Raw genomic sequence first — 27,848 nt, 5'->3', positions numbered from 1 at the left:
TTTGATGTCTTTTTTTCTAAGAAAGTTTATTTCTCTTTTGTTGTTGCAATTTTCCGTACGTATCAAACAATCTTAATAGCGCTTATATAAATTTTTAAAACTGGAATTTTTTTACTCCGCCCTCATTTCTTATTGCAGCTGCGCTAATCGCTCGCTTACGTCACTAGCGCCGATCGAGTGTCACCGCCAAGCTCCAGCAGTATCCGTGCATAGTGTCGTCGTATTAGTCGTATTTTTGTCAAATGTCGAAGTCTGGATCGACAAACGTTCGTTATAAATATTGTATTGTACCAAAATGTACCAACACTACTATAACTGCACCAAATAAGGTATTTTTAAGTATCCCTAAGGGAGAAAAATTAAGGAAAAAATGGTGCGATGCAATGAAAAGGGACAGTAAAACAAATACTGTTCTATCAAGTACAAGTAATCGGTTTTGTTGTGAAGATCATTTCAAGGTAAGTAAGTACTTTCATTTTTTAAATAGCATATTTAAAACTTAATACATACGATACAGATTAGCTCGACGTATTGTAACAATAATGCAGTAGTTTTATAGTGTTACTTGTGATAGCATACGCTAAACGGCACGTTTTCCAGGCCAATCAGAAAGAGCTCTTACACATCTGACATTGACTTTACCCGAATACTTCAAATGACGGCCACGAAATTAAAAGATAACCTGTCTTTGAGTTTGTTTCTAGAATTTGGTTTTTCTTGCGTTTGCGATTTTAATTTGGTTTATATTAGCTGCATAAAATGGTTATGTGATTTGAATTATATTTTAATAATTTCTTCAAGCTCTTAATAATATTTTAAATTAAAAGACTTTAAGACGATTTTATTGTGATAGTGTATTGTGTTATCATTAAGGAAGCAAAATTATAGGCTTAGAGAGGTATTTAGTGGTTTTATTACTATGGGGGTGGCGGGAATGTTTAATTATCGGAAAGAAATTATTAAGATACACTACTATACATATACACTATATATATATATATATATACACTATATATATATATATATATATATACACTATATATATATATATATATATATATATATATATATATATATATATATATATATATATATATATATATATATATATATATATATATCACGGAAAAGGAAAACAGTAGAAAATTACAAATTTATAACACACCACACACACTTCAATTTCTTCAATTTCTTCAATACTTCAATATTAATGCATCTAAATGTTCTTTATTTTAAAGTCTCTACTGTTTTAAAATTAGTTTTTTTTGATAGTTTTTAAAAGAAAGATAAATTTTGTCGTTTCGACTTTTGCTTAAGTCTTTATCAAAATATGTTATTGACACTGACAATTTGCTTATTTATTTTGATCTATAGATCACCTTCATCATGAATATTAAAATAAGGATAAAATCAACTTAGAACTATGTTCCAATACGAAAAATTAATTTTTCCTTTGGTTCCCACATCTCAAATATATAGAGGCAATCAATTAAATTTATTACAATTTAAAAAATAGAGATATAAATTTTACTCAAATTATTTAGGGCTTTTTTATCATTTATAGCTTGTTTGCTCCTATGAATGTGAATCATTTCTAAGAATTCTCTTTTTCGTGTATTAGATTCCGGTTCCAGAATTTTTGAATGTGTATGAATTGAATTTTTTGATATTTCATGGTTTGTTAACGCAGTTTTATTTTTTTTGTCATATTAATGAATTCTTAGTCCATTTTCTAAATACTGAGATGTCTGCCCTATGTGACAGGGTCACAATTAGTACAAGATATATAATATTACTTTTTGTGTTTTTTGGTGTTTTAGATTTTAATTTAGTGAAATATTTGGATAATGTATTATATCCTCTATGACTTATACTAATATATTTATTGAAATAATTCGATAATTGTCGGAAAAGTCCTTTTACATATGGCAAGGAAAAATGTTTTATGTTCTGATGTTTCGTTTCTGTTTTGTTTTTAAATTGATTGTAGTATCTGTTTAGAAAGAGCTGAATCACTTTATAATAAATGCAAAGAAAAAAATATTAAGAAAATTGATAAGCTCAAAACAGCAACAAGAAATACAAATGAAATAAAATCAAAATGGATCGAGAATTTAACGGATACTCTCATACAGATCAAGTAAAAGAAGTTTTATCTTTAGGTCCCAATTTCGCACAAAGAATTACCTGTGACAAATATCTTATGTAATATTGAATGCAACACCAATCATTTAAATAACGAAATTTAAAATAAAATAAGATCTGATACTTGTAATATTATTACTAATTTCAAAAATAAATTGAAAAACAAAAGACAACAAAACAACATCAAACCTCATCAAAATATAACTAAAACCAAAGAATTCATAAATAAAAATAGAAATCTCAAAATTTTTAAAGCAGATAAATCTAATAAAACTGTTATCATTAAATTAAATCATTATAATAATAAAATGATGAAATTATTAAACATAAGACAACTTACAAAAAAAAAAAATAAACAAGACTACGAATTCTAATCAAAAACAAAATAATGATCTTATTCGATCTTGCAAAGAACAACTTTTTATTTCGCCATCAGACACAAAAAAGTTGAAAATACACAATGCCCCCTAAAATATATGGTTTACCAAAACTCCACAAACCTGACATTCCCCTTCAACTGATTGTTTCAAGTATTCAAACTCCTCTCACCTCATTATCTAATTATTTGAAAAATATTTTGAAAAAAATTTTATATCAAAATAAATCTTCTTATATATTAAAAAAATTGATGATTTTCATTCCGCGTCCGTTCAGGCGTTCTACCCAACCGATTTGCTTAATTTTTTTTTCAATGAATGGTATTGATGCACAGATCAACAATCGGATTTCATCTCATTTTCACCATTCTCAAGTTACACTCAAATGCAATTTCCCCCTGTACATTACTTATGGGAGTTTTCACATACACACGTTCTATCCTCAATATCTCAAGTTCTATTCAAGATAGAGACTTCGTTTTGGTTTAAGAACACTCGCTGAAGCACTCTCTTTCTTTTGAGTTTTTGAACACTTAAATTGGTTGAGTTGGAGAGGAGCTAGGCGCAGACATTCAATGTGGAGTCATGGATTTTTGTAGGTTTTTGGCAATTTTTCTGCATTCAAAGATCTATATCTCAGGTTCTAATATAGCTACAGAGTTGTATGTAGCCCTATCACGTGGGAAATCGTTCAAAAATGTCAAGGTAGAGATTAAACCAAAGGGTCGACGCTCAGCCAATGTTGTTTGAAAGGAAGTATTGTGAAATTACATAGTCTATTGTATTATGAACAATGTAGAAATGATGGCTGATTTTTTGACTGTGTCCGATACTTTTTGTATACCTTTGACAACATAAGTATTGATTGATTTTATGACGAAGCTATAATTATCCACATAGTCACTGCTGCGGAGTAGCACGGGTCCGGACTAGTAGGTACTATATGAAAAAAACATGGGATTTCAAAGAAAAAATTATCAAAAGTATCAAAATTCCTAATAAATATGTATTTATTTCGTTAGATATGGTTTCTTTATATACAAATATTCCTATTACTATTGTGAAAAATATATTAATGAGAAAATGGGACAAAATTAAAGAATATACAGAAATACCTCAAATTGAATTTATAAAAGCTATAGAACTCACATTTACAACAACATATTTTAAATATGAAAATGAAATATACAAACAAATTGATGGTTGTGTTATGGGAGCTTCCATTTCAAGTGTTATAGCACAATTGGTGATGGAAGGTATTGAGGAAACTGTCCCAAGAAAACTTGATATAAATATTCCATTCTTTTTCCGATATGTAGATGATTGCATTACTGCTATACCAAAGAATCAAATTGATTCTTTTGTTTTTTGATGTTTTTGATTTCAATTAAGTGAAATATTTGGAGAATGCATTATGTCCTTTATGACTTATAATATCTTATTTATTGAAATAATTTGATAGTTGTTGGGAAAGTCCTTGTACATGTGGTAAGGCAAAATGTTTTATGCTTTGATGTTTTGTTTTTAAATTGATTGTAGTATCTGTTTATCCTTTTCTTGAATATGTTATTATCATTTTTTCCGGATAATTATTTTATTTCAATGCAGTTTTTGCTTTTTGAATAGCTAATTATCTAAATTCAGGATCTGATAGTTGGATATATCTATCAACCAAACTTATTATCACAGATCTTTTTTGTGAAATAGAATGACCCGAATTGATGTTAAATATCTTGAGGACCAAGTATCATCTACATATGAGTAAAAGAATGGAATATTTATATCAAGTCTGTTTAGGACCGTTTCATCAAGATCTTTCATTACAATTGTGCTGTAACACTTGAAATCAAAGCCCCCAACCATCAATTTGTTTGTATTTTTCATTTTCATATTTAAAGTACGTTGTTGTAAGTGTGAGTTCAATATAGCTTTTATAAATTCGTCCTAAGGTATTCAGTGACGGATTAAGACCTTTCGGGGTCCGGAGCTAAAATAACGTTGGGGCCCCTTTAAGGCGGCGGATTTTAGGAAAAAGAACATTCAAGTTCTCATTGTAGAGGAGATTTTTGTGTAATTAAATTTACTAGCGTGGGGGGCCCGGTGCTTCACCACCACTAACCCCTCCCCATGATCCGGCACTGGAAGTATTTTTGTATATTCTTTAGTTTTGCCAATTGTATATAAAGAAACCACATCTTACGACATAAATACTTATTTGTTAGGAATTTTTATTTTTTCTTTGAAATCCCATTTTTTGAAATAATTAGATAATGGGGTGAGAGGAGTTTGAATACTTGAAACACTCGGTCGAAGGGGAATGTCAGTTTTGTGCAGTTTTGGTAAACCATATATTTTAGGGGGTAAGGCATTGCGAATTTTCATTTTTTTTGCGTCTGATAAAATAAATTGTTTTTCCCAAGATCGAATTAGATCATTATTTTGTTTTTGATAAGAGTTCGTAAGGTTTGTAAGTTGTCTTATCGTTTAATAATTTCATCATTTTATTATTATAATCTTCTAATTTCATGATAACAGTTTTATTAGATTTATCTGCTTTAAAAATTTTGAAATTTTTATTTTTATTTAAGAATTCTTTTGTTTTAGTTATTTTTTGAGGTTTGATATTGTTTTGTTATCTTTCGTTTTTCAATTTATTTTTGAAATTAGTAATAATATTACAAGTATTAGATCTTATTTTATTTTAAATTTCGTTATTTACTATTATATTACTATTACTATTGTAACTTCAAATGACACTCCCATCGAACCCCTTACAAATTGATTAACTGAAATTTTGAGTAAACCTTATGATTATCACAATAATTATTATATAAAAGACTCGTTTAAAATCAAAGAAACTTTTAATAATATGATATTATCACCGAATTATGTATTGTTAGGATTGGATGTTATATCCCTATTTAGTAATGTACACTTAAATATATGCCTTACAGCTCTACAACATAAATGGAGTGATATAAGTAAAAATTGCAAACTCTATAAAGAAACTCTATAACAATTAATAACATTCATTTTTAACAATCTTATAATAATAATTGCCAACAAATTTTTGGAACACCAATGGGGTCTTCAAAATCCCCTATATTAGCAGATGTATATATGTAATGGATTATATCTTGGACTTTGTAATATCTGTTTTACCCTTCAAATTATTCTTCATTAGAAACTATGTAGAAGATATAATTTTCTCCCTACTATAGAAAAGGAGAAGACTGAAAAATCGTTACTTTTCTTGATACTAAATTTATAAGAAACGAAAATAATGAAATTTTAGTTTACTGGTATAGGAAACCAATAAGTTCTGGAAGATATATCAATTGTCATTCATATCACCCACGTAACACTAAAATTAATTTAATCAAACAGATGAAAAATAGAGTGCTCAAAATATCTGATCCAATTTTTCATGAAAAAAACATTAAAATACTTTACAAACTTTTTTATGAAGACTCATACTCTCCATATCTATATAATTATACGAATTTCGTATAATTCATTTGACATTGACACGAACATTGAATCATCATTTTTAAACGTCATTTCTAGCATTTCTTTTCCGAATATTTATACACCTTCATCATATATAAAATCAGTTACTCCTAAACTTTCTGGAATCTTTAAACAATACAATATTAAAATAGCATACATAGTGTTGTGGAATTAGTGTCTGTCATGGTTGTAGTCGGTATAGTGAAGTAAGTGGTTGTAGTTGTTGTCGCTTTAATCACATCGTAGTAACCTCATGTCTTGTCAAAATTTGATATAAAAAATTATTTAGTTAAAAAGTCAGTCAGTGTAATCTTCAAATAGTTGCGATTAAATAGTTTCCGTTTCTTCTGTTAAGTTCGTATGTTTGCTTGTGGCTGAACCCGATTCCCCAAACATCTGGCATCCCTGGTGGGGAAGGACGATCGTCGACGTCATTTTGTTACAGCAGTTTGGAACTATGGAACGTTTGTGCGCGGAACGAGCGCAACTTAGAAGATTCTTCACGATTGCTGCGAATGGTTGTGAAGAAACCTTTGGAAAACCTGAGGCAACCGTCGAGGAGGTAACTGTTGCTTTCATTAAGCTTACCGACAAGGCTGATAGGCTTTTTCTTCTCGATGATAAAGTAAAAGAAATTATGTTCGAGTCATTGGATCAGGTCAAAGAAGAAGATTTAGGTAAGGAGTTTGAAACTGTGGAGAAGTACAGGGACACCTGGCTAACTTTGAGTGCTAGAAAGAATGAGTTACTGGAAAAAGTCAAGGCCAACACAGCGTGTCCTACCGAAGTTTCTGCTGCTGCTCCTAGTGATAACCTCACCCTCAAATTACCTAAGTTGGATCTCCCAAAATTCGACATCACGCCTAAAACATGGATCAGTTTTTGGGCATATTTCAAGAAAATCCATGAAAGAGAGGACCTGCCTTCTGAGGATAAGTTCTTGATTTTGTTGCGTATTGCCAAGGATGGTACCCAAGCAAAGGAACTGTTGAGTAGCTATCCTGCATCGGGGGCCAATTATCCGAAGGCTTTTGGCCAACTGAAAAACCGTTTTGGCCGTGATGAATTGCTGATTGAGTTGTATGTTAGGGAGCTTCTCTCATTGGTCTTGGTACAGGCATCGGGCAAAGTTTCTTTGACTCTCCCACAGCTTCATGACAAGCTAGAAACCCAGCTAATGGCCTTGGAGTTTGGGAGTTACATCAGAAAAATACGCGTGCATGCTCGCGCCTTTAATTGAATCCGCACTTCCTGAGTCAATTTTGCGGGAATGGGAGCGTAAGCGGAAGTCGTGCGGCATTGATGAATCATCCCTCTTTGAAGCTGCAGATCAAATGGTCAAGTTGCGAGATTTTCTGAAGAGAGAGGTTGAAAGCGAGGAGCGGTTTCTGCTAGCTAGGAGCACGTTTTCTGTCCCCAGCGCTGCACCAAAGAGCAGTGCTGGGAATGTCAAGTCCTCGACTGGAAAGTACACCACAGCTGCTGACCTAGTTGGTATTGAGTCCACTGAAGGCACTGAAGATGTCAGTTGCATTTTTTGCAAAAATTCTCACAATACCGAATTGTGTTCAGAGGCGAGGGACAAGAGCAAAGAGGAGAAAATTAAGCTCCTCAAAGCTAAAAGCCGCTGTTTTAAGTGTCTGAAAAAATTCCACGGGAAACGGCCTTGTAAGGAAAAGCTGTGTTGCTTAGTTTGTGCTGAACCTCATGTTACTGTGATGTGCCCAATTCCTCGTAACCAGAATTCAACGTCTATTGAAATTAGTAAGGCGACGAAGAAAGAAAACGATGTAGAGCACAACTATGCTAGTATCCAGAGTGCACCAGTTTTGATGCAAACGTTGAGGGTTCGTTTGAAAGGAGAAAATCCTGTCACCACCAGGTTGTTGATTGACACAGGTTCTCAAAGAAGTTATATAACTCAAGCGCTGGCTACCAGAATGCGCTATGAGCCGATCCGCACTGAGAACTTGGTTCATGCATTGTTTGGTGGGAGCAAGACTGAACCCAAGACGCATCAATGCTATAAGATCCGTCTGCAAAGTTTGATGAGTGCGTTTTCCTGCAACTTTGAAGTTCTTGACTCGGAACAGATTTGTCACGCCATTCCCTCCATTCCTAAAGGTCTATGGGTATCTGAACTTCGCGAGAAGAAAATCGAGTTGACTGACGACAGAGAGGGCCCAATTGGCATTCTTGTTGGAGCGGACGTCGCGGGAAAGCTACTCACCGGGAGGCGCGAGGTATGGTTAACATCAATTTGCACTGCGCCCAGGAGTTCGACCCTTCTGATATGTGGAGGTTGGATGTGTTGGGCATCGAGGACCCCGCTTTGGTTAGTACCAAAGAAGAGGCAAAAACGGTTGTGCGTCGGCACTTCTTGGAAACAGTTAAGATTTTACCTGATGGACGATATGAGGTATGTCTTCCATGGCTGAAGGAACATCCCCCGCTACCTCGAAATTTCGATCTGGCCCGTGGTAGACTTGAATCGACCCTAGCCAAGTTACGTAACGGTCATTTGGTGAAAGAATATGAAGCGGTGTTTCAAGAATGGCTGAAAGATGAAATTATTGAAGAGGTACAGCTTGATAAGTGGGATTTCGGACATTATTTGCCTCACCGAGCCGTGGTTAAGGAAGCCAGTACCACCCGAATTCGTCCTGTTTTCGACGCCTCGTCCAAAGAGAAAGGCAAACCTAGCCTGAATATATGTCTAGAAAAAGGGGAGAGTTATGTAGAGTTAATCCCATCGATACTTCTACGATTCAGACTGAACGCAATAGGCGTTATTTCTGACATAAGAAAAGCCTTCTTACAGATTCCTGTTTCGGAAAAGGATCGGGATAGCTTGAGGTTCCTATGGAAGGACGAGGTCGGAGAGATGAAAATCTACCGTCACAGGAGGGTGGTGTTTGGGGTGACCAGTAGCCCTTATTTGCTAGGGGCCGTTATTGATCATCATCTCTCAAAGTGTGAGGAAAAAGTGGCTTCAAAAGAGGTTCCTTATGAAAGATCTGTCATCTCACAGTTGCGCAAATGCTTGTACGTTGATAACTGTGTGACTTCGGTTGATGATGAGAAGGAACTTTTGAGCTTCATGTCGCAAGCCAGGGAAATTTTTATGAAAGCCTGCTTTGATCTTCGTGGCTGGGAATGGAGCGACCCCGATTGTGCTGCTCACACCAGTTTCCCCGTTCTTGGACTTCTGTGGGATAAAAAGGAGGATATTCTCAGGTTAAACCCTCCCAAGCCTTTGGAAAGTGATGCCATCACGCGACAAACAGTGATGTCAGCAGCACACCGTATTTTCGACCCGCTCGGTGTATGTGCACCCGCCATTTTGATACCGAGATTGTTAGTTCAAGAAAGTTGGGGTGAGGCTGGGAACTGGGATACCCCTTTTAATGAGCAAAGCCAGGCAACGTTCCGTAAGTGGATGAGTCAAGCTGATGCCTTGAATCAAATCGAAGTCCCACGATGGTTGAAATTGACCGTTGGTAATGTGTCTCTACACACATTTTGTGACGCAAGTCATGTCGCTTATGCCACCGTCTCATTTTTGCGAGTTGAAACAGATAACACGGTATCTGTGATAATGGTGGGAGCGAAAGTTTTGCCCCTGTTAAGAGACCTACAATTCCTCGCCTAGAGCTTCTGGCTGCAACAATTGGGGCGCGAATGGCTTCTAGTATTGTAAAAGAGATTGGCGATGTAGAGTGCCATTTTTGGTCAGATTCTTCCACGGCTCTGTGTTGGATCAAGAAAGAGGAACCGTGGGGAGTATTTGTGTTCAACAGGGTTAAGGAAATTCGTTCTCTGACTGATCCTGATACGTGGAAACATGTGCCAGGGGTGATGAACCCAGCAGATCTTCCTAGCAGGGATTGTTTTCCTGAAGAACTTCTTGACTCCAAATGGTGGGAGGGGCCGAGATGGTTGTACGGGCCGCGTTCTGAATGGCCTAACTGCGATGTCACTCCTGATGAAAATGAAGTTCAAATGGAAAGGAGAAAAACGCCTTTGATTTCAGCTTTATCCCAAGAACCAGGTGTGTTTTGCTGCGAAATATTAGCCCGGTACTTTTCTTCTTATCACCGGATCGTTCGAATGGTTGCATGGATGATAAGGTTTCTGTGGAACAAATATTCAAAGAAGGAAAAGCGCTTTGGAGAGCTGTCTTTGTCGGAAATCGCAAGAGCTGAAAAGGTGGTTCTGAAATCGATACAGGATGAAGCTTTTGAAGGGCTAGGTGATAAACAGCTCAAAAATTTGAAGCCACACAAAGATAAAGTCGGACTGATGCGTTTGAGAACCCGTATTTGGGCGAGAAAAGACCCTGAAGACTTCCGTGCACCTTATATTCTTCCTTTCCAGCATGTCATTGTTGACAGATTGATCCACGACTTGCACACGCAGAATGGACACATTGGAGGGCAAGGTCTTCTGAACCTTCTAAGAGAAAGATTCTGGATCGTTAGAGGGAGGCAAGCTGTGAGAAGAATTGTGTCTGCGTGTGTGATATGCAGGCGTTATAGGGCCAAGGCATTGGAAGTCGAGTCTCCACCGCTCCCGGAGAATCGGGTAAGGGACGCTCGTGTGTTCGAAATCAGTGGCACGGATTTTGCTGGTCCACTCTACCTTAAAAGTGGAGACAAAGTTTGGGTGTGCATATTCACCTGTGCTGTTTATCGTGTCACACATTTGGAATTGGTTACTGCCATGTCAACGGAAGCCTTCATCATGGCGTTTCGACGTTTCATTGCGCGTTGGGGCAGACCTTCCTTCATGTACAGTGACAATGGTACAAACTATAAGGGGTTCAAAAATGCTCTCGATGGAATTGATTGGCAGAGAGTAGCGTCCCGCGGTTTGGTGAACCAAATTGAATGGCGCCTCAACCCACCCACAGCAACATGGTGGGGCGGGTTCTGGGAACGCTTAATAGGGATTTTGAAAGTTCATCTTCGCAAAATTCTGGGACGGGCTTCACTCACTTTTGAAGAGTTGAACACCGTGATCAGTGAGTGTACTGCTTATATCAATTCTCGCCCCATCACCTATACATCGGATGACCCGAGTGATCCGGTGCCTATTACTCCTCAAATGTTCATTGGAGATATTCAAGAAATGGGTGTCCCTGACTTGGACGAAGTTGATGCGAAGAGTTTACACAAAAGAGTTAGACGTCGCCAAGAGATCAGAGACAACCTAAAGCAGCGTTTCCGGTCTGAATACTTGTGCCAGATGTTCATGACTGCTAGCAATTTGAAGAATCCGAGAGAGCTCAAGGTGCGAGAAATAGTCCTCATTGGCGCTGACAATCAGAAGCGAATGCATTGGCCGATGGCAGTGGTTGAAGAACTGATTCTTGGTGTTGACGGTCGGTGCCGAGTTGTCAAGCTTCGAACGCAGGATGGCCAACTGACGCGTCCTGTCCAGCGAGTTTTTCCCTTGGAAATTCCTCTCGAAGAAGAAATGGATCAAGGCCAGCTTCTAGCTGAGGTCGAACCAGAAAGTGATTCTGGTGGTTCAGCTACCGGCGGTTCTCTAGTTGATTCACAAGTCAAGGTCGTCGCTTCACCACCCCATATCCAAGAAGCTCAACCTATTAATTCTGAAGACCCTCTGATGAAGTTTCATCATGTGGATACCAGATGTGGAAGGAAGGTGAAAGTTCCAAGTCGTTTCTCCTAGTTCCGTGTGTTATTTTTAGTTCAAGTGTTTCAGTTTCTCAAAGTTTGAAGTCGCTTTCAAGTGCAGTTTTTGTGAGAAATTTAGATGTCCTTGAATTCAGTTTGATAGTTGAGTCGCTATTCTCCTCAAGGTGGGAGGATGTTGTGGAATTAGTGTCTGTCATGGTTGTAGTCGGTATAGTGAAGTAAGTGGTTGTAGTTGTTGTCGCTTTAATCACGTCGTAGTAACCTCATGTCTTGTCAAAATTTGATATAAAAAATTATTTAGTTGAAAAGTCAGTCAGTGTAATCTTCAAATAGTTGCGATTAAATAGTTTCCGTTTCTTCTGTTAAGTTCGTATGTTTGCTTGTGGCTGAACCCGATTCCCCAAACACATAGTAAATGAAATACTTAGTTTAAATTGTGACAAAAAGTACATTCGTCAGTAGAAAAGGTCACTGATCAGTCGGATAACTTGTCACAAGAGTAATAGCAGAGTATATCCTGATAGATGTTCATTAGCGACTTATGTCTATCACGAAGGACACAATATGAATTATGAATTTGCCAAAGTTTTGACAACTGAAAAAAACTACAAAAAACGTTTATTTTCAGAAACAACGTATATTGCCCAAAATGATCAAGGCATTAATAAGAAAACTGATTTAAATAACCTTAGTGTAATTTATCCATATCTTTTAGATTTCGAAAAAACAAATTCTATGGAAGTTCAACGCCATTAACAACCAACTAACCTCACCTAACTTATAAATTTCAACTTCACTTACAACGTCGTAACCCAGGGAAGGGGAAACTACGGCCCGTTGAAATCCGGCCCGCGACCATCAAACAAAAATCAAGTACAGCTTTCTTATTATCAGAAATTACATTCTCTTCAATTGGCAGTAATGGCTGTGCACGTCGCATATAAAACAACATGTGCGAGCGCGGACTGGGATGAGCGAAAACCGAAAATGAAGCTCGAGTAGGTGCGTCTGTTGTCGAACGCACTACCCATTTGAAGCAACTATCTCTGAACACCAACAAATTGGAATTTTATAAGTCCTCATCTAGGACACAATACCCAAATATAGTTGCCCACGCCCAGAAAATAATGTCTATGTTTGGTACAAGCTATTTGTGCGGACAAACGTTTTCAATAATGAAACTAAGAAAAAATTGTCTTCGTAATAGGCTTTCGGATGACCTGCTTTTTTCATTGTTAACAATTCAGCATCACAATGGAGCCGGCTTATGATGAAATCATGAAGAAACAAAAACAGTTCCACTTGTCACATGTACCCACAAAGACCAGTGCTCCTCAACCTTTTACTTCGCAGCTAACTTGAGTTCAATTAATTGTAATTAAAAATGTTATTTTTTAATATTGCACAATAAATTAGTATTTCAGAAAAATTATGGCCTGCCATATATTTCGTTAGCAAAAATTGGCAAAGAAAAAAGTTTCCCCATCCCTGAAATAGACTAAGAGGTCATCAATAAAAAAAAAATCTGCTTTAACGAACCATGAAGTATCAACAAAACATAAATTCAATTATAAAGATTCAAAAATTCTTGAAACGGAATCTAATACACGAAAAAGAGAATTTTTAGAAATGGTTTACATTCATAAAAATGAAAAAGCTATAAAAAAAGGAAAAATAAATTTTTTCTATTAGAACATTTTCTATTTTGATTTTATTCTTATTTTTATGTAGGTGATGTGTCAGTGTCAATATCATATTTTGATACAGACTTAAAGAAAAGTCGAAACGTGAAATTTTAACTTTTTTCCAAAAATTAGAAATTATTAAAAATACTAGACCTGAAATCAAGAACATTTAGAAACATAAAACATATGAAAAGGTCCAAGAAATTAAAGAAATATTTATATATATATATATATATATATATATATAAAGTGGTTTTTTATTGAGAATGTGGCGAGGAAACACCAAAGTGTACTAACTTTAATATATTTTCTGAGCTGTCGAATACTTATGTATTCATCGTCTGGGAAATAATTGAAGAAATATTTTGACCATTTTTCTTTGTTCCTTGTACTTTTCGTAATTTCTCTTCGTTTATTCGCCAGGTACTTTCTCCAAAAATTTTTCTTATCTTGTATTTGCTTCTTAATTTCAGTCGTCCACCATGTATTTTCTTGTTATTCGTTTTCAAGGTACCACATGTGTTTTTGCCGCTTCTAGTATTGTATTTTTAACTTTTTGCCACAATTCTTCTACAGTCAGATCTTCTATGGTAAAAACACACACATAATCTATTTAGAAAGTTGTCATGTCAAGTCCTGTCGAAAGCCTTCGATAGGTTAAGTGCGATTGCCTCTGGATTGCCCATACTTCTTTAATGCTTCAGACTATATGTTAGTGATAGGCCAATACGTCCCCGATTAATCTATGTTTTCGGAAGCTGTATTGATGATCCTGATGATGATAGCAGACACAAGATTTGCTGGTTAACGACTTTCTCCATTACCTTGATAACGGTCGCGATCGCTTTTTTATTAACTAATAGGATGGATCAAATTATACAAGAAACTTTTTTTTGGGCTCTTCAAATTATGGTAAATCAATCAAGAATGAAAATCTATGCAAACTTAGTCTTTTCGAAAAGAGCTCCTTTCTACCAATGTAAAAGTTATAATTTCGAAGCAACCTAATGAGTGACTTATACGCTAGAGGGCGCTATTTATTAATTTTTTGAAATCTAGCTAGCCTTGAAAAATGTTAAATGGAAACATACAGTTTTAATTAAGGAATATAAAAGTAGACCAACCTAGCAACAAAATAGCGAAAACCGCATGTCTTAAGAAATCTGTAAATTTTAAGCATTTTCCTTTAAACATAAATCTATGCAAACTTAGTCTTTTCGAAAAGAGCTCCTTTCTACCCATGTAAAAGTTATAATTTCGAAACAACCTAATGAGTGACTTATACGCTAGAGGGCGCTATTTATTAATTTTTTGAAATCTAGCTAGCCTTGAAAAATGTTAAATGGAAACATACAGTTTTAATTAAGGAATATAAAAGTAGACCAACCTAGCAACAGAATAGCGAAAACCGCATGTCTTAAGAAATTGTAAATTTTAAGCATTTTCCTTTAAACATAAATTACTCTGGGTTGACTGAACGGATTTTAACATTTTTTGACTCCTTAAAATTGTCTTTCCTTGTTCTATGAATAATAGTTCCAATTATTATGTCAATATTACTTATGTTGTCACCGGGAAAAAACTGCGTTATGGAAGTGAAAATGGAAGTATATAAAAACAAATAGTGGGCCATGAAAAAAACAAAACAAAAAGATATGTCTTGTGTCAAATTAATAAACCTAGTAATTTGTTCATTTACGTGTCATTGGGATTTTACTTATATTTACTTAAAAGTTATATCTAAAATGTTTCTTACAAACGAAGAAGCATTTGATATGATAGGTATTTATTTTGAATGTATGAGAAATGCAACTGTTGCGGCTAGGGTATATACCATACAATATCCCCAAAGACGTCATCCCGGTAGCAGAGTTTGTCGTCGACTCATACACCGTTTAAGAACGACTGGAAATGTAAATCTTGTATTTTTAGAAGACGTGGCAGAGGTCGTTCAGAGAAAAACACAATAAATGTTTTGGCATATGTGAAATTTAGCCCGCATTTAAGTATTAGCACAATAAGTAGAGATTTGGGGTTGAGCAGAAACACCGTTCAACGTATTTTGACAGGACACAGGTAAATTATGATGTAAAAAGATATGTTTCTTAAACAAAATATGCCCGCATAATATTATTTGTGGGCATGGATATATGTTAACATAATAATTTATTTATCATTCCGGAAAGATATTTAATAGGATATTATATTTCTTCTAGATTTCATTCATATCATATAGGACTGCATCAACAATTGGTTGATCGTGATTAGGACCCAAGGTTGGATTATTGCAACTGGTTACTACATATGGTATATGATGACCCTCAATTACTGTCACTTATTTTGTGGTCAAACGAAGCTACATTTAGTAGTGATGGTACGGTTAACTGGCATAATATGCACTATTGGTCACAGAATAATCCACGCTAGATGGAAGAAGTTCAGTATCAGGGGCGATGGTCGGTGAATGTATGGTGTGGTATTGTAGATGATTAGAAAATTGGACCTCTTATTTTTCTCAACGCAATTAACGGGGAACGCTAACTAAATTTTATGAGGGATGAATTACCACTTCTTCTAGAAGATATATCACTAGCAACTCATGGGTCTATGTTGTTTCAGCACGATGGGTGTCTGACGCATTTCTCAGACAAGATAGAGAATTTTTAGATAATGCTTTCCCTGATAGAAGGATAGGACGTGGAGGCCTATTTTTTGGCCAGCCAGGTCACCAGACTTAACCGTCTTAGATTTCTATCTCTGGGGCCGGATTAAAGACCTTGTTTGTGCAATTAGACCCATTACAAGAGATAACATGATCGAGACGCAGTTTCACGGTGACAGCATAAGTAATATTGACATATTAATTGGAAGTATTATTAATAGAACAAGGAAAGGCAATTTTGAGGAGTCAAAAAATTTTAAAATCCGTTCAGTCAAACCGGAGTAATTTATGTTTAAAGGAAAATGCTTTAAATTTACACATTTCTTAAGATATTTCGTAATACGAAAAAGATATCGACATGCGATTTTCGCTATTCTGTTGCTAATTTAGTTTACTTTTATATTCCTTAATTAAAACTGCATGTTTTCATTTAACATTTTTCAAGGCTAGCTAGATTAAAAAAAAAAAAATAAATAGCGCCCTCTAGCCTATACGTTACTCATTAAGTTGCTTCGAAATTATAACTCTTACATTGGTAGAAAGGAGCTCTCTTCAAAAAGACTTAGTTTACATAGATAGGTTAAGTAGAACTGGAGGAGTTTTTCATAATAAAGTTCCCGCTTCTCTCCACCTCTTATTTGAAGAGATAGACTAAAACTTGTAAAATCAAATATACGCTGAATTTCTTGAAGAATACGATAATCATAGTTTAAATGCATCTTAATTAGGCAATATTTGTAAATTATTCATTTTATAATTTTTGGTATTCAATTACGCCCTCTAGTGGTGGACCTACAACTCTGTAAATAATTTCCAGGTTTTTCTCGAGGTCACTTGTTGTAATTTTTTTTTCCCGAAGCTGTACTATAAACGGTTGCCGATATATGGCCGAGAGCCATTCTTATTGGGACACCCGGTAAATGACATATTATTAAATTAAATGATATAAGTATTAAAATAAGAAAGGAAATGAAGAAAATGATGAGAAACATTGAAGGAGATGAATATTAACAAATTTATGGAAATATTTAGCAATCTTTTTCAGAGATGATATTAATTATATGCATTATTTAGAATTATTATTTTTAGAGTAAAGAAAGACTAAAAATGTGGGTCCATTGTTACAGAAATCAAGCAGAATCAATACCAGTATGGCAATAAAAATGAATTTTTAAAGTATGATACATTAAGTGGAAAATGTGGTTTTAGGTATATAACTTATTATATCAGGTACAAACCAAAAACATATTTTAAAATATTTTGTTTTATAAGGTTGATAAGTTATTAGGTGTACTAGAAAAAATTATAGATGTGAAAGAAGATTATTGATGTCGAAAGACCAAATATTAGTAATTGCCACAAAGACTTACAATGGAAATTAAGAACAAAGCAAAAGATATTGAGAACAACATAGAAATAATTGAGTTGGAGGTATTTAAGGTAAAATCTAATTTGTTAAGTAGTAAATTTTATAATAAGGTTTCTAATGAAATTTGTGATTTAGAGTGTCGAAGAGGGTGTTGTAATGTACAGACGAAAAAGATTTAACAAGAAATGAGTCTTCCAAACTTTAATTCGCTACCCAGATGATGATGAATATTTCAAGAAGAACATGACAATAGCCCATCGCTCCTCACAGATGAAAAAGAAACGAGATGTAGTAATGAAAAAAAATGGTTTCAATATTATATTAATTTATTCATACATGTTGTGATTTGTAGAATTGTAGATTTGAATAAAAAACTTGGAAATGTGCAAGGTGAGAACTTTAATTCAGCATATAAAAAATTTGGGATTCTTCTAATGATACCCAACCCAGTAAAATAAAAGGAATAGATAAACATATTACCTGAATAGGAAATTTAAGGACTCTAATATATTTTTTCAATTACTTCACAATTAAATACAGTGGAGTCCCGATAATCCGAACTTGGATAATCCAAATCCAATCCAAAAATAATTAGTGTATTAATAAAAGTTACATTATCTTTCGAATATAGTAAAGTGTAATGAACAAAACAGAACAATATTCTAAACTATACTGGTATAAAAAAACGAAGACTTCTTTCTTGCGGCAAAGTTTCGTCCACCAACCTCATAATCTGAGTTTAAATACTCAAATTCCAATTCAATATTTTTCTTCAATTGGTCTTCAAATTCCACATCTTCTTGAATATTTTCAGTATTACTACTACAATGCAATATGCCAGTAGAATCCAATCTAAAAATATTCTCTGAATCTCCTGATTTTACTTCTTTGTGAATTAAAAGCCTCTTAAAAGTATTTTTAAGTTGAAGTGGTTATTGTTGAATCCTCCTCTTCTTCTAATAGCATCAAAAAACATTTCCAACTGATCTTGCGAAAATTTATAAGTAAGCACAAATCTAACATTTTTAGAATCAACAAAACCAAAGACACTTTCTATGCATACCAAGAATCCCAAAAAAACCAGTTTTTCTTCCAAAATGTGATCTCCATTTTATTTTAATTAAAATATGTACTTTTTTATTTCATTCAATCTATAAAAAATAATATGTTTTGTTGCTGGACTAAGTGGTTTTTTAAATATGTATGTTGCCAATCTATTAAGAGAGTTAAAAATATCAAATAAATCATTAAATTAAAACAAACTTTCATTTTTTCCTTTTCATAAAAAATATGTCGCGTTGTAATTTTTGTCTTTCATTATCTTGAAGTCTCCTCTAAATATCTCCACTCAATGACATAATTGCTAACATTCTGTAGAGTTTTGTAAGTAGCTAAACAATTATGAACTAATTTAACCATGTGACAGGGATCTTGGGTGATGGGATGGTTAAAAAATGTTCTGAAAGAATTTAAATTTGAAAAATCTGCCCATGAAGACTTAACCATTTGCCAATTGGTTGCAGCACCATCAAATGTCATTGACAAAATTGTTACCCCACTTTCATGAATAAATTCAAGGCATTTTTTCAATAAATTAGCTCCTTCGCTACCAAAAAGTCCTTGCAAAAAGTACCCAACAGGTATCTTCCATGATCCATTTACTGCAACTATCATGAAAACTAACACTCCCTTGCTTCAGGTAAATCACCAATATTCATATTTGTTCCAATGTCGACATATCCTGTAAATTTTTTTCCGGTCCATTCAATTTGTCTTCTTATTGCCATTTCTTCCAAAATTAAATTGCGTAAAATTTCCCTGTCACAAAATTCTTTTGCTTTTGATTTTAGAGCACTTAAGCTTCTTTGCTCTATCCTGGTGAACCATTCACAGCTGAATACCATTTTGAAATGGTAATGATTTATGGAATGTGTTTCTAACATAATAATATGCTATTGGTGAATAAAAACTTAAGGTTACAGCAAAAGACTTTAACTTTGCAGAATACTTTTCTTCACTTTCTGCTTAAGCATTCTTTTCAAAATTTCTTTAGTGCTGCCTGGAATGGAACCCTAAAAATAAAAAGTTTGGCTGTATAAATTTTAGATAGCAACTAATACTTTGGGTAAATCTTTTTCCTGTATTTTCAATACAGCTAGCCACTTTTGTCTTTGCTCTACCTTCATATGAAATATACAATTTTATATTTCAACAAATAAGGTTGAGTTACGCGACTGATACTTACCTATGGAATTAAAGGTTACGATTCAAATAATCCACTTTTTTTACAAACATAACATGTTTTACCCATTGTCTTAGCACCAATATGTCAATTAATCAGTATTTAAACACTCAAAAAGATTTCTCTTCAACACCATGATATAAAGACTACAGTACTCTTTACATCATGTTCAACACACCTATTCAAGATGCTTTCTCAATACATATTTAGTAAACAAAGGGAGCCATTTCACCGCAAACGAATACAGATACATAGCGTGTTATTTAGCTTATATTTTTTCATAAACTTTTTAACTAAAATGATTTTCTTAGTCATGAAAATGTTTTTGTCTAGATTAATTATGGAAAATATTGCCCATTCAGTAAATTTAGTGAGGACTAGAGCTAGATTATTATTGAGTTTTAACAATATTACGATGTATAAATAAATATTTGTGAAATGTAACATACAGTCAGATAACAAACATTAATTGTAAAATTTGACAACATTGAGGTCTACTGTAAATTGGCTTCCATTATATTCAAACATGCTAAGTTCATCTTTTTTATTCGCCCAAGAAAATAATAGTGTTTCTAATAATGTTCCAAAATTTTCCAAAAAAAAAACTTCAACGAAAATATTCAGTAGTTGTGGATAAAGTATGTGTGATTTATCCCACTCGCTAGCGCTTGTGGTAAGTAAACTTCTCCTCATGAATAATAATCTTCAATATACACTTGTGAATAATATTCTAATTATCATTATTCATTCAAATTAAAAATGCTGCAACAGTTAAATTTTTGTTCTTAATTTAGAATTTTATCACTTATATATCACAGTATCTGTCAAGAATTAGCAACGACACAAAATATTTTTAATTTATTTTTTATGCCCCTCACCGTATAAATATATCGGAAACCAGAATTTACACTTAATAGTTGATATTAGCCACTAAATCTGTTTAAATTTGGCGGGTTTCGCCTACAATTGGTGCAACTTTCTGATTGGCCTGGAATTGGTGCTATTTAGTGTATGCTTATGTGTTTTGTTTGTTTTTTTTGCATTGGCGTGGAATGCGTATGGGATTTAACCTGAATATTGTTAAAGAAAAAACGCCTACACCAGTTCTTCAAAACTAATAATTTTTGAAGTTTACGTTTGTAACATGGAGCAAATTTGAAGCCTCTAGTATTTTTTAAGTAAAAAATACAATCTGTCTGATTTTCATGCTAAAATCATCAAAATGTGATACGAAGACATTAGCTCTCTCAGAATTTTGCTCGGGGGTGGGTGGCTAGAAACCTTTGAGAGGTCTGGGGGGTAAAATTAAAAAAAAAATTTAAATGGTTTTATTTAGTTTCTTCGAATATTGCTATCTGTAGTTTTACAAAAACAAATTTACTACGTAAATCTAAGGGTCAAAATTATTAATAAGATGTCAGCTTTGACACCTTTCAAGTAAGTTTTTCAACTAGAAAGTATTTACTTATTTAGCTCCATACACTTTTCTCAGCGATGTTCAATAAGTTTGATACCATTTTTATAATTAGAATCGTCAAGCTCCTCAAAATAGCCATTAACTTACGACATCTCATTATTGCTGGAAAATCTTTGACGATCGAGCCATTTTTTCAGGTTTAGGGACAGAAAATAATCCGAGGGGGCATGGTTATGAAACGGCGCAAAAATTCGACTTTCGATGGAAACAGCTTTCTCATGTCCAAATTTTCAGTTAATATCCTATGTAGCGCACTTTATGAAATGCCTATTATATCTGCTAGCTCGCACACTTTCAGTCGACCATCATCTAGTACCGCTAGTGGATTTTCAATATTAATGTTCCGAGTGCATGTCAAATTGTCGATAATTTAATTTTCTCGAGTGCGCGAATGCGCACGAGAGGAAATTATGAGACAATTTGACATGCACGAGAGGGCATTTTGGGAGACTATTTCCTGAGAAAAATTTAATTTAAAATAAACAATAATTGTTCCTTTTCTTAAAATATAAAATTAAAACCAAATGATGCTTATTAATCCTAGACGAAAATTTGGCACTAGTGCAAATTATCGATAATTTGCACTAGTCCAGTATTATCGCTGAAATTTGATCGTTGCTAGGTAAACATAAAATATTACAGCTTTTTGGTTGGCTTAAATTTTTCGAAGGAAATAGTCAATATTAATGTCCCGAGTGCATGTCAAATTGTCGATAATTTAATTTTCTCGAGTGTGCGAATGCGCACGAGAGGAAATTATGAGACAATTTGACATGCACGAGAGGGCATTTTGGCAGACTATTTCCTGAGAAAAATTTAATTTAAAATAAACAATAATTGTTCCTATTCTTAAAATATAAAATTAAAACCAAATGATGTTTATTAATCCTAGACGAAAATTTGGCACTAGTGCAAATTATCGATAATTTGCACTAGTGCAGTATTATCGCTGAAATTTGATCGTTGCTAGGTAAACATAAAATATTACAGCTTTTTGGTTGGCTTAAATTTTTCGAAGGAAATAGTCTTCAACATTTCTGGAGTCGTCACCTTATTTGGTCGACCACTGCGATACTGGTCTTCGCAGGTCATACCGCTTCGTTTAAACTATGCTACCCAATATTTTACTATTGGTGACGAAGAAGTAGTCTCACCCAGAGTAGAATCTAGTTCATATCATAACGATGATCATTTTTTTCCATGTTTAAAAATTCACTCAAAACGTTTTCTATTGATTGCTGCTAAACAATATGGCGTCTTCAAACTTGTAACCTATGATGTATAGATTAGGTCTTTTCTAATAACTGGTATTTTTCAAACAACTACCGCCATCTTTAGGGAGGCATGGTACTTCTGGGATTATTTTTAAACTATAGAGCTAGGGTAGCTAGACCATTAAGTAATGTATCTTTAGAAGCGTTTGTGAGGTAATTTTTCATGTATCAGAGTGTTTAAAATGAGATCTCCGCAGTGCATGTAGTGACTGGTAATGTTAATAAAATCTGCAAAAGAGAGAGAGAGAGATAAGCGTCATTGTTATTAGAAAATTTTACAATTTTATCGACAAAGCAACACAATTTTATATTAGATAATATAAAAAAATAATATATATATATATATATATATATATATATATATATATATATATATATATATATATATATATATATATATATATATAGATCGTTCGCGTCAGTCCGGGACTTAATAGTAATGAGATATTTCCCTCTGGTAGAATGTAAGGTTTGTTTATCTGGTCCACTTCAAGTTACCTGGTGTCATCTGCGAATAAAGTGAATTTATCATTAATTCGTAAGACTGTGACATCATTAAAGAAAAGCAAAAAAAGAACTGGACACAAAACTGAACCCTGGGGTACACCACCGCTAGCTGGCAATTTACTTGAAACTTTACCACTTTACCACCTCGAATGCCATAATATTCTAGTTTATTAATCTGAATTTCATGATCAACACAATCGAAGGCATTAGCAAAAACAAAAAACTGAAGCCGTATAAAATTTATTGTTAAGTGAGGGATATATTTCATTAAGAACAGAAAAAGTAGCGGCATTAGTGGGTAGGAAACCAACTTATCGAGCTATCCAGATCTTATGTTTGAAAAGAAAGGGTAATAGACCGTTTTTCATTAGTCGTTCAATTATTTTCGATTGAATTGGTTATAATGCAACAGGACAATAGTTACGAGTGATATTTTTCTCACCATCATTATGCAGGGGAACAATTATAGTTGTTTTTAGACAGCTAGGGAAAGTCCCTTTTCATAGGATTCGTTTACTAGAGCATAGTTAATCATCACTTCTGGAAAATTCATAAATAACTTAGCTGATAACCCATCGTTGAGTATGGTTTGCTCTAGTTAAAATCTATCTACAGGTCTGAGGAAGAGACTGTCACTGATTCTTTTAGAAGCGTTTGATGAACTGATTTTGTTTTTCAAATCATTGATAACAATCCAAGTTTCTTTCGAAAAAGTTTTAGCTCCTGAGATGCGATTCTGTAATAGTTTTGATAGTTTTCCGATACAACAATCTAAAGTTATTGATATAATTGATGATGTAAGCATTGTCTGTGAACTTTTTAATATACAAGATTGATCTCATATTCTTGGATGAAGTGTGTGTTCCTTTCGTGGTCCATGATTTGTGATGATTAGTTTTACAAGGACGAAGAGGAAATGCTGAAATGCAGCACCTGATAATTTTATTGAATATGTCTGAAAATTTAGAGTCAATATCGTCCTAAAAATCAATCCAATCATTAGCTAAACATAAGATATGAAATTTAGTCAAGTTTTGTTTAAAGAAAATCCTCACCAATTGAGTTTGTTCTTTAAGAGATTTACAAGGTATTACAAATTCGGCGAAAACAGTTTCATGGTCAGAGAGACCTTAATTAATTACTAAGTAATTCACATCATGGGGTAGGGAGTCGTGACACTATGAAATCTAGAATTGAGAAAGTTGTTTTAGTAATTCGAGTTTGTAAATCCACATGCATATTTAGCTAGAATGACTCAAAAATATTTACCAGAGACATCCGAATGGCACAATTATTAGTAATGTCAATGTTGAAATAACCGCATAAAACTCTTCTGCTTTTAGTAGGCAGAGCATCGAATAAATTTAGAATATTATCGAAAAAAGAATGAATATTAGATTTAGTGGGTCTATAAATATAAATAATATATAAATCAATAGTTTTATTGTAAGATATCGAAAATTCAAAAGCATTTTCTACTAGCAAAAAATCGTAATTTGATACAACCGAGAAGACCAAATTAGGGTTCCGCCGTGAGCTGAATTAACCCTGTCATAATTGCTAATAACTCTATATTTTTCGATAAAAACTGGTTAATTTTCATGTAGCCAGTGTTCAGTAATAGCCACTATTTGTGGAAACCCTAATTCTCTAAAAATAAACACAACTCGTCCGTTTTGTTCCATATAGACTGAATATTCATTATTAAAAAGCTTGAAGACAGCTGGAAACATTTTATTGTTGCATGATTTTATTGCTTCCGTAGTGGACATTTTTTTCATGTGCTTTTTAGAATTTGATTGTTCTTTGTTTTCTTCACGAATTTTATCGGTTGTAATTAATCGCTGATACCACACCTTGATTTCACCAAGCTGTTCAGCTGGCCAACTAAGGCACTAACTTGCTCTCATACAGCTTAAAAAGTCTTTCATATGATATAGTCCCAGAGCTGGCTACAAAAAACAGGGTCGATAAGGTGTGCGCCATTTCACCTTGTAAACTGGCGGCCCCCTTAAGGTCAGCACAGGTCGGATATGAAAATGCCATCCGGTTTTCCCGTACGAAAAAATTGGCTGAAAAACCTCATAACGTGCGCGCGCGAAACCTTTTGTAATGTGCAGTTTAAGCCTCAAATAAGAGCGGTGTAATAGCGCAAGAAGTTTTGCAGGCCGGAAAACCTCCGAAAAAATTGAAAAAATCGGCGTATATTTTAAATGAAATTTTTTCGTATTCGGCTTAATGGAAAATTACATTTGATGTCTCCATTCAAAATATCTGTTTGAGCTACCCGAAATTAGAAAAAAAATCATCAGGATACGATAAAAACTCACTGAAAAATAATTTTTTATCGCACGCGTGATTTTATAGCGCTTACTCATTTTTTTAAATTCATTTACTGCACCAATTGTCAATTGATTTTGATCAATTTTTTTAAAACTTCTGGGAATAGTTACACTTTTTGATAAAATTGCTCAGTATTGAGTAACGGCTTGTGGTGCCCCAAGAAACTTTGAGGCAAGATGATAATCACGGCGCTTGCCTCTATCATTGCAAAAATGCGTTAAATTATTTACTTTTCCGGCACTTTCGATCACTTCCTACGCGGGTTTTCAGGCCTGCAAAACTTCTTGCTCTATTACACCGTTCTTATTTGAGGTTTAAATCCCACGTTACAAAAGGTTGAGGTTTTTCAGCCAATTTTTTCGTTCGGGAAAACCTTCTGGCATTTTCATATCCGACCTGACTGACCTTAAGAAGTTGCGTTTGGTGATGTACTAAGTTGGGGCCGCCAGTTTAGAAGCTGAAATGGCGCGCACCTTATCGACCCTGTTTTTTTGTAGCCAGCTCCTCGTCTAATACTTCTACAGTTTTAATCCCTACTTTTGTGTTTGTCGCCCCTTCAGTTGGCACGCCACTATGAGGACATATTCTTTTTTTGTAGAAACTTTCATAAAACATTTCCCTCTCTAATTTTAACCATTTTGGAATGTAAACCAGACAGTTTTTTACTGGAACAAAATCGCTCCAAATTAAATGTGATATATTTGCTTAAACATTAACACTTGGTATCTCAAAAGTAAAAGGTCCGATGTTCATAAAATCTTCTTGTTATTGCTTGAATATGTCATTCTATCGATCTGTTGATCATTATTAATTAAAAAATAATTCGTCGATTTCAATTTTAGCTTGAAAACGATCTGGAAAATTATATGGAGTGGAAATTAATGGGTGGAAATTGTAGACTTAAAAAAGAAGTTGTTCCTCATATCTTCAAGTGTCAACTGTCATCGATTATAAAACCAGAAAGAAACAATGCCCCGAAAAGACCCCGGAATGATATTTTGCAAACATTAGAGACACCAGTCGATGTCCAGGTATCAATCTCAACGCAGATAGAATGGGTTGATTGTGGTAATACTGATGTTAAATTTAATCCTCTTGAATCTTCTAACGGAGAGGAAATTCCTATTGGTAACATCAGTAGTGTAAAGAGTAAAAAAGTTCAAGTGAAAGTAAGAGACTTTTGTCATTCTAAAAAAACTCAAACTGACAATACGACGACTATGTTCATCCCATCTAAAGAGAAAGGAAACGTAGATCCAGAAACTTCATCCAATTGGGAATATTCTTCAAGAAGTCAAAAGGAATACACGGAATATATGTTAAAAGGTACTATGATGTCAATAGAGAGAGAACCCAAATTCTTGGTAGGAATTCCCAAGGAGTCGTATTTTTGTCTGCAAGTATTATCCCAAAAAATTCCAGTTCCACATATTAATATTCTTATCACGCTTAAAAAAATTCGTTTAAATGAGCCATCCTCAATACTGGCAATGCAGTTCGGAAGATCATCAGTTAATATAGGACAAATTTTTAAGCGTACTGTGCCGTTATTATCAAAATACCTTAAAGAGCTGATACTATGGCCGGCTGCGAATAAAATAGCTGAACGGTTACCAATAGCTTTTCGTTCCAGATATTCAAAAGTACAGTCTATTATAGGTTGCTTCAAAATTCGCATCCAGAAGCCAAGTAATCCATTACATGAATCTTTGACGTGGTCCGAATATAAAAGATGCAACACAATAAAATACATGGTTTCGTGCACTCCAGACGGGTTAGTTAATTTTATTTCATGTGGTTTTGGAGGTAGAACGTCAGATGACATAATTTTTGAAAACTGTGGCTATACGAGCAATTTGTCCCCAGGCATGGAAATAATGACCGACAAGGGATTCAAAAACGTATCAACTAAATTAGCCACTTATGGATGTGTACTTATCAGGCCTCCTAGTGTCAGTGCAAGCACATTTATTAGCAAGGATGAAATACTGGAATCTAAAAGACTAGCATCCCTTAGGATTCATGTCGATAGAGTTATAGGAAGACTTCGAGAATTTAATATGCTTTTACCTCATGTACGTGTAGATCTTAAATATTTATCAATATTTGATGACGTCGTTGTAATAGTGTGCGGTTTAATAAATCTGCAAAACCAACTTACAAAATTTTAAAATCATAAAAGAACAGTATATTAAGGTTATAATGTAATTAATTAAATAAAAGTTTTGTAATATTGCCAGTGAAATAAAAGGACTCATTTAAGGAAAGAGCACCAGAGACATACAGTGCACTTATAGCCGAGACTTTCTATTTTGATTATCAAAATTAAGAAAACTTTATATCATTGTCCTCATCAATCTGTTAACCTTTAAACGGGCGGTGTATGCTATCTGTACAATAAATTTTGAAAAAACCTTGGACCTGGTTCTTTTTCTTAGAGCAAACGAATTTCATTGTGAATATGTTGGTCACACTGTTTTACGTCCAATGAAAGTTATAACGCCGATGTTTATCAACAAAAACCTTCAATAGCCTACATCTCATCAGTGAAATGACGTCTCATCCTGAAAAGGTAAGGTGTTTTATTAACCTGC

At 34.1% G+C, this 27,848-nt stretch overlaps 1 protein-coding gene across 12 annotated transcripts; it reads left to right on the top strand.

Annotated features, from left to right (window-relative positions):
• The first annotated feature begins 172 nt into the window (after nucleotides 1-172).
• Nucleotides 173-27,727, top strand: LOC130444923 (uncharacterized). Of its 12 annotated transcripts, none has more exons than XM_056780305.1 (7): nucleotides 354-458; nucleotides 601-898; nucleotides 17,170-17,272; nucleotides 17,324-17,482; nucleotides 17,547-17,801; nucleotides 26,097-27,028; nucleotides 27,121-27,727. In XM_056780305.1, the coding sequence occupies exons 5-7, from the start codon at nucleotides 17,793-17,795 to the stop codon at nucleotides 27,164-27,166; spliced, it is 987 nt and encodes a 328-aa protein (XP_056636283.1). In that variant the 5' UTR covers nucleotides 354-458; nucleotides 601-898; nucleotides 17,170-17,272; nucleotides 17,324-17,482; nucleotides 17,547-17,792; the 3' UTR covers nucleotides 27,167-27,727. The 12 variants fall into 12 exon arrangements, with proteins under 12 accessions (XP_056636281.1, XP_056636272.1, XP_056636283.1 ...); XM_056780304.1 differs by having other exon boundaries at nucleotides 17,132-17,251; nucleotides 17,315-17,482; XM_056780298.1 differs by having other exon boundaries at nucleotides 17,331-17,482; nucleotides 26,097-27,723.
• The last annotated feature ends 121 nt before the right edge of the window (nucleotides 27,728-27,848 follow it).

Source organism: Diorhabda sublineata, chromosome 6 (genome assembly GCF_026230105.1).
Source record: "Diorhabda sublineata isolate icDioSubl1.1 chromosome 6, icDioSubl1.1, whole genome shotgun sequence".
NCBI lineage: Eukaryota > Metazoa > Arthropoda > Insecta > Coleoptera > Chrysomelidae > Diorhabda > Diorhabda sublineata.
This window is presented reverse-complemented; position numbering and strand designations above follow the sequence as displayed.